We start from the raw sequence: 8,328 nt of genomic DNA, 5'->3' as shown, positions 1-8,328 counted from the left end.
GGGAAGGCCATGCATGCACTTCAAGGCAGTAGTTTTCACAGTACAGTCCAAGCATCCAAGTCCCCAAGGATGCTTATAAAAAGAGCACATCGCCAGGGTCCACCCCAGAGCTATCACATCAGACTTTCTGGGAGGGAGCCGAGTAACAAGCCAACATCCCATGTGATTCTTCGGCACATTAATGTTTGAGAACTGTGTCAAGGACTTTGCTAAATGCCAAGCAACAAGGAGTGAGAACATTAACTAGGGTAATGGCATCATTTGCTCCGGGTTATGGAATGATTATTCTGTCAGAAGCATGAAAGACAGGCAACAAGGCCTGGGAGTTAGGGGAGGAAGACCAGGCAGGAACTTCTAGATGGACCAGGTGAGAGCAAATGAGGGTTGAGGGGGACAGCGGCAGGGCTCAGGGTCTGGCTGAACACGTGTTAAGAGAAAGCTGGAGGGAAATGGAATGGTCTTCAAGCCTGGCTGCCAGGAAGGAGGCACTGAGATGGCAAGTCCAGGTGAAGAAGATGGCCATCGGGTCGGGGTCTCTTGTTTGTTTTGTTTCAAACGGGTTGTTTTTGAGGTGCTGTCATGACACCAAAGTCTGAGGTCCTGCCAAGTGAGATGTCTCATCTGGTCCTCCAGATGAGAGGAGCACACCTAGATCACAGCCCAGAAGGGAGACCACAGGTGCGCCCAGGCCAGAGAGAGCCTGACAGTAAAGCAATATGATGATGATCTCATACACCTAGAAAATGCCTTTCAAAGGGGTACCCAGAAAAATAAAGCGCACTCTTTTGGAGGAAAGGACTTCAGGGGCCTCAAGTACTTGTGCTTATTCCTCCCTTATGGGTTTGTTGTCATGAAGGCACAGTAAAATTATTTAACACTTGTAAACTCAAGACATATGAATGCCTTGTTCAAGTTAAGCCTACCAGCTTCTGAATTTCTTTTAGCTTTCTGAGGCTAAGTCAATTGCAATGGATCGCGACAGATCTTAATAGCAAGCTGGCATCTCTGAAGTGGGCTCTTATTTTTGCTGTGCCTCTGCCTATATGTAGGATGAGAAGAGGGTTAGAAAAAGTTTAAAAATATGGGCTCTGTACCACTGTTTCCTTAAGTTTATATATAAAATACCCGTCTGGGTCAGGCATGGTGGCTCACGCTTGTAATCCTAACACTTTGGGAGGCCAAGGCAGGTGGATCACTTGAGGCTAGGAGTTCAAGACCAGCCTGGCCAACATGGTGAAACCCTGTCTTTACTAAAAATACAAAAATAAAAAATAACAAATTAGCCGGGCGTGGTGGCGGGTGCCTGGAATCTCAGCTACTCAGGAGGCTGAGGCAGGAGGATCACTTGAACCCACGAGGCAGAGGTTGCAGTGAGTGGAGATCGCACTATTGCACTCCAGCCTAGGCGACAAGAGCAAAAAACTCCATCTCAAAACAAAACAAAACAAACAAACAAACAACAGACCCCTCTGTTTGTACTGGGTTATTCCTCCACCCCACCATGCAACCCAAGTCCACAGTCACCCTCCACAGCCTGGGCAGGAATGCCCTGGGAGGAAGTCTTTTCCAAGTGAGCTGCCTTTACGTTTTTGCCATAAAGTGACCATACTTTCAGTTCTTTCAGTTCTAACGCAGTACCTTGCACATACCAGGCACTTCATAAATATGTGTGGATTTGATTTATGATTCTCATTAATTACATTGAGTTACCTTAATTATTCATGAGTTATTTTTAGATTACTGCTATTGAGTTATTTTCTCCAGTCCTTTCTGGATTTCAAAATAGTGTGTAAAGAATGGGGAAAGGTTAATTCAGAAACTAATTTCCATTTTAAGGCCTCAATCAGAAACATGAGTTTTCTATCCTAATCACTGCTATGTGCATTGTAAGAGACTTAATTTTAACTTCCATTGATACACAGTTATGTGGGGAGCAATGAGTTAATAGCAAGATAAATGATTTTAAAAGGCTTAGATCCATAAAACAAATATTTGAACAGAAAAAATTCACATGAGCTCTCTGAATATTTTTTCAGTGAGCCTAACCCTCATTCTCAACATTGGGATTTGCTTCACCTGCTATATAAGTCATAATTTCTCAAGGAGTAGTAAGCATCTTTGTTCCTTTGTTCAGTTATAACGAATTAATATTATTTCAGTTAGTCAGTTATTCATTATCAAACATTTATTGGGAATTAACTATACTCCAGCCAGTAGAAAGAAATGATCCCTATGTTTAAGAAGCCATGGAAAACTCATTTAGTCCCAAACACACATAAGTAAGAAATCACCCAAAGAAAAGTAGAATAACTAGGGTAGGCTAAATCCGTATTAAGCCCACTGTCTGATTTGAATGTGCTTTGGACTTCAGGATAATGTTGGTTTTCTTAATTGATTTTTAATATCCAATAGTCTACAGGATTTTGATTGCTACTAGTGGCAAAGCAGTCTCACTAGTCATTTAAATTTATAATCTCGGAAGAAGCAATCATATTTTCCTAGTAGACGACGCTACTTACAGTTCTCCTAAATTTTTTAATGAAGAAAATGTCTTCTCTGGAACAAAACCAATTTGATTTCTAGGCAGAAACCTGTAAGACATGGCGAGAATCAGCATGTGGGTTTGCGTCTGCTGTAGTAATCAGTTCTCATTGGGAGAGGCCACTGATCCAGACAGAATTGTATAAGCCTCCTTTGAAGTCTTCAAGGGAAGCATCTTTTAGAGTGGAACCTAAAGCAGGACTTTCTCACCGTGGACATCCCCATGTTCTCTTCAGGAAGTGCTGTCACGAGCAATTTGAGGTCCTGAGTACGGTCTAGAAAGCTGCACTTTGTTTGGATCTAATTATTTTAGAAAATGTCTCTTTTAATTTTCCTTTTCCATTCTTTTTTCCAATCACCCATCCAATCAACAAACATTACTAAGTGCTTACTAAATGTGGAAAACTACCATTAAAACAAAACCAAAACACTCATGTTTCAAAGCTTTCCAGCATGAATGCACTGATTGACCAAACCATCTGCCTTCTTGCCCCATAAAAACAGAAACAGCGATCAGAATCATGAGGCTGAATCTTTGGCCAATCAGAATGCTTTCGATGTTTTTCCTTTTAGGTGAAATTATGATTTTTTTTTCTTTAGGGAGAAAGACATCAAATGCTAAGGGTCATTGGCTAATCATTGTACAGCTAACCACTTTCACATACATTATTTCCCTTCCTTGGTGACCACGGGGTTAGGAAACTGGAACTTTCAGGTCCCAGTTCAGCTGGGAAGGTGCACAGAAATAAGGAAGTCACATGATGTCCCTAAAGGGTGGGCACCTTAACTTGAGGCTCAGCCCCAACATCCAAATCAATAAATCAGTGTGTGCATTTTCTAGCACTGCAGTGTCAGACCAAGGCTGTAAACAAAATGCTACTTTAAAATTCTTTGTCAATGTTTTCTTTTTGACTTCCAAATATATAGGGTTTCCCCTCATTTAGTGAAGTCCATTGTATACTTACAGCACTGTGAGCGAATTGCACGACAGAAACGTAGAATTTGTGAGATACTTTATTCGATTGCCTTCCAAATCCCTGGAAGTCACGGAGGAAAGATAATTTTAATTTTTTTTTTGTACAAATCATTTGCTTAGAGATACTTTTTAAAACAGTTCTCAAGTTTATTTTTACTTCATTCCAGTTGTTACTATGCTTTCCTCCTTATTATTGCAAGGTTAGTACTAATATTATAGTATTGCAAGGTTTGTACTAATATTGCAAGCATAACTAATATTATGCTTCTTTCCCCCTTCCAACTAATGTTAATAAAATTGAGGAAAGGGCAGCCTAACATTTAGTGGGTGTCTTTCTGTGCTGAACACTATGCTATTAATTATAATATTGCCCAACCCATCATAAACTACCATTGATTGGGCTTTTATGGTGCCAGGTGCTGTTCTACATGCATCACACAGCACTCCTGCCAAATTGCTGTTATTACCCCCCATTTAACATAAGAGAAATCCGAGGCTCTTGGTGATTTACTTTCCTTCTGACCACACAGCTAGTAAGTGGTAGAAATGACCCAGCCCAGATCTGTCAGAATCTAAAGCCTAGACACTTAACTACCGTGTGTGGCGTCATTGATCATTACATCCTCACATTCCCTCCAACATCGGGTAGACGTTTTTGTCTCTGTTTTGCTGAAGGAGAATCTCAGGCCAAAGTTATCCTGTACATACTGAACACCAGAGTCAGGATGCGAATCCTGATCTGTGTGATGCCAAAGTGCAGGCTCTTTCTGTGATTCCTCAAGGACACTAATGCCAAGGGCAACACTGCTCAAAATGGCATGGACGCAGCCTCAGTGCTGCCTGGAACTTGCTAGAAATGCAGATTCTTGCCCTAGACCGACTGAATCAGAAACTCTAGCACTGAAGTCCAGCCGTCTGTGTCTCAGCATGTCCGCTCGTTGTTTACGATGCATGTTGACATTTGACAAGCACTGCTGGGAAGATTTCATTCTGCCAGGTAATTCTGCAGGTCAGTGGCATCCCACATACTCGGACAGTGCCCTTTGCAACACTGTGATATTCCTGTTTCAAGCAATGCAGAGGACTAAGAAACAGCCCATTTTTCTGCCAAGTCTCCTGATTTCTCTTCATAGTCAGTTCCTTACAGTCTTCCCCAAATATGGCAATAGCTACTTTTCTGCTTCTGAACTTTTCTCATAGTCACACTAAAATCACCAATCCCTTTGTCATTTTAAGAAAATCCCATTTTAAAACTATCTTGGAGATTTGTATAGGAACTTGAGATGTACATTTTTTCACACAATATACTGTGATTAAAAATAACAAACACCGTACTCTCCTAAAAATCCAAATATTGTGACATAGAGTGGAAAAAATGTTTTTCATGATCTCAGAAGTAGGACACTTTGGGGTTGTGGGAGCAATTGTCCAACTTGAAAGCAAGTAAGCGAAGAGGAAAACCCTCCCCAGAACGGGTTTTCTCCTGTCTGGCCTTTCTTCCTGTCTGGCCTCTCAGCTTCCTACCCTCTGTGTTGAAAGGCTATCAGTTGCAATCAGGCCGTCTTGCTACCTATGTGTTTTTATTGCGTGTCTATTTTTTCCCACGTGTTTGTGGGTGCCCATTGTGAAAATGAGTGTCTCAGGAACCCTGAGCTCTGAGGCTGGTTCCTCACCTGCTGCTGACTGATGCCCCTTTTGGGGAGAGAGAGCATGCTGAGCCCCTGATATTTGTCTGCTACCTTTACTCTTTCCTGTGTGTTTCCCATTGTGTATATGCACTTGTTTAGTTTCTAAGTATTTTCTTTTCACCTATTCTTATTCTCATGGTGTTCAGGTCATTATCTCCATTTTTAATAGTGGCACACTTATGTGAGACCTCTATTGTTTTAGAAGCCTTTTGACAACATGTATTTAAATAAATACATAAAAATAAACATCAGAAAATAAACACAACACTACCTAATAGTATTGTAACAAGAGATTTTGAAGTTAGTTCAGATAGGATCAAAAGCTGAAGTACTAAAACTTTATCATCTTGTGGGTCTTGAGTTCCATGATTTGACTGAGAAGAGTTCCAGCAGTGGTACCATCAGCATTTTCACAGAACAGGAAAGCAATGGACATGACAATCCTGGTTGCTGCAGAAGACTGTGAAGGTGTATGTGGCAGGGAATGGTGGGTAATGGTGGTGAAGCTATGACGTAAATTAAATGAATGTTTTAAACGGGTATTGGTTAAAAGCTAATAAGGAGTACAAATGGTTTGGTACATCCATTCTAACAAAGGCTTATTGAGCACCTATTATGTGCTTGTCATTGTCCTGATGCTGGGGTAGGAAATCACATGATAGGTTTCTGCCTTCCCAGAATTTATGGAACAGTACAGAAGACATAAGCACCGAGGCAGGTGGATCACCTGAGGTCAGGGCTTGAAGACCAACCTGGCCAATATGGTGAAACCCCATCTCTACTAAAAACATAAAAATTAGCCAGGCCTTGTGGTGCACGCCTGTAATCCCAGCTACTTGGGAGGCTGGGGCAGGAGAATCACTTGTTCCCAGGAGACAGAGCTTGCAGTGAGCTGAGATCGCACCACTGCACTCCAGCCTAGGTAACAGAGTGAGACTCCATCTCAAAAAAAAAAAAAAAAAAGAGACATAAACCCAATGACTATATGATGATAGTACCCTGAGATAGGGATGAGGTGTAGAAAATGGTCTGTGTGGTGGAGTTTTGTACATGATGCAATGGGTGGGAGTACGTAGGCGGCTGCTGAAACTGGTTTGTGTGTCAGGAATGGCTTCCTGGAGGTGATGTTTAAGTTGTCTTTTGAAGGAAATGTTTAAGTTATCCAAAAGAATAAGGGAGCAAGACTTTTTAAGTCCAAGGAACAATATGCTTAGGGAATTGACTGTAGGAGCAGTAGTTTGTTATATGCATAGGAGGGTCAGGGACAGCATCTAGATGGGGTAAGGAATGGAAAATGAGGGTCTTGGATGCTCAAAGGGAAGGTCAAACTTTACCCTCACCCTTTGGGAACCCTCAAATAATTTTGAAACTGGGAAGGTAATATGATCAGATTTTGGTTTGGGAAGGAAATTATAGATAGACTTTCTAGGTAACCTTGAATTAACTTTATGGCTAGTTTCCTTAATCAGGGCAAATAACAAATTAATTCCTAAATAAATACTCACACCCAGTTGAGTTGAGGCATTTGGGCACACATCTGCTTGGGAAGAGCTTCTAAGTAGTTATTAACCATAGACCTTTACACAAAGAAAATATTAATTAGAAATAAAATGATATGACACTTTTAGGACAGTCTTTTTATTATTTTAAAATTTCAAAACTTGCATGCTAAAATTAATATGATAAAGAACATATATAGCTATTTCAAAATGGTCTTTAAAATATGTGTATGGCAAACATTAGGGAGCAGATGTTGTCAAAGAAACTATGAATGCATAAGTATGATACATATCCTAAGAACAGATGTTACACAGTTTAATTTTATGAGATGAAACAAAAGTATATATTGGGTAATAATTTTGAAGTTCATGGCAATTTTCCTTGTAAACTTCAGGTTGTAAACTTCAGGGCCATACATCCAAAGTTTCTTCTTAAGGGCATCATTAATCATTCATAATATTAAAGGGCCACATTGGAAACTGCATTAAATTGGAGAAGTGACAGTAGGGGGAATTTGGGGAAAGAAAACAACTCATGAGCATGTTAAGCTGCACGATTAATTTATGATATTGTGATTCCTTTTGACAAATGGAAAAATAATGATGTTATATGATCAGTTGTAAAGGAACATAATAATCCCCTGCTGATAAATCATTCCAGTGTATTAATAAACAGTGAAAATATTATTGTGAGAACAGCTCTCTTGGTAGGACAAAGATTTTGAAAGTTTCAGTGAGTCTTGCTGGGCAAAGGCACATTTTCCTCCATTAAAAGCAGAGTTGGAAATGAACTCCTGAAAGATTCTAAGAAAATATAAAAGTAGTTAGGATATGAAAATTAATACTACCTTTCGTCAACCACTGCAAATAAAATCATGCCTTAGTACTAAAGGAAATTAAAGGGGATTTGACTAATAAAAATTTTTGTGGGCTTGATTTTGTTAAAAGTTCTTTTTGTAAGGGAGTGCTAGATGTCATTGCAATGTATCGATAGACATATTGAAAGGTTGATGAATACTTACAGGAAAAACAAGGAATTTAATCCCGTAAACAAGCGCTGTGAAATTCTGGTTATTGGATTGTCATCTAGAATTCTGATAAAATGTATCAAGAAACATTTCCAATATTAGAGACATTTGTGAAATAAAACCTGCCTCCCCTCAATACCTGGCTTACTCCTTTGTGTGCTTCCATACTTGGCTCACCTGTCCCTTCCCTGAGAGCTTTTCCTTCCCTCTGTGGTTGGAGCAACTCTTTCCTCCAAATTCCTACGGCTTCCATCCCACTTATCAAGTTGGATCCTGATTGTTTTGCTTTCTCCCTGCTGCCTCCACCTCCTGCTGGACTTAACGACCCAGGTTGTATCTGTCACCTCTGGGTACCTGGGTCTGGCACAAACTCTGTGTATTGAATGCATTTGGCCCCATAAATGCTCTAACCTACTGATTGAGCTGAAGGATGAACAAAAATATAATTTTTAGGAAATCACAGAGGGTTCTTTGGTCTCATGGTGTTAAACTGATGTATTAAATAAGGTGTGTATAAATCAATGGATGGATGTCATGCTATCCATAAGGAGCTTTCTGAGTGAAAGAGTGAAACTATTTGCATATTCAAACCACTG

General features: G+C 40.1%; 1 protein-coding gene across 2 annotated transcripts in view; it reads right to left on the bottom strand.

The window, feature by feature from the left end:
- Nucleotides 1-8,328, bottom strand: part of RXFP2 (relaxin/insulin-like family peptide receptor 2) — a 65,127-nt gene that overhangs the window by 18,677 nt on the left and 38,122 nt on the right. The window contains exons 8-11 of one of the 2 annotated variants that reach the window (XM_011997803.1): nt 7,727-7,798; nt 6,711-6,782; nt 3,507-3,578; nt 2,520-2,591 (exon numbers count right to left, since the gene is read on the bottom strand). In XM_011997803.1, the coding sequence (XP_011853193.1) occupies nt 2,520-2,591; nt 3,507-3,578; nt 6,711-6,782; nt 7,727-7,798 (288 nt within the window). The remainder of the gene's footprint in view (nt 1-2,519; nt 2,592-3,506; nt 3,579-6,710; nt 6,783-7,726; nt 7,799-8,328) is intronic. The other variant, XM_011997804.1, reaches the window with a different exon arrangement.

This window comes from Mandrillus leucophaeus, unplaced genomic scaffold, assembly GCF_000951045.1.
Source record: "Mandrillus leucophaeus isolate KB7577 unplaced genomic scaffold, Mleu.le_1.0 Scaffold549, whole genome shotgun sequence".
NCBI lineage: Eukaryota > Metazoa > Chordata > Mammalia > Primates > Cercopithecidae > Mandrillus > Mandrillus leucophaeus.
Note: the sequence above shows the minus strand (reverse complement) of the source record. Positions and strands in the feature narration are given on the sequence as shown.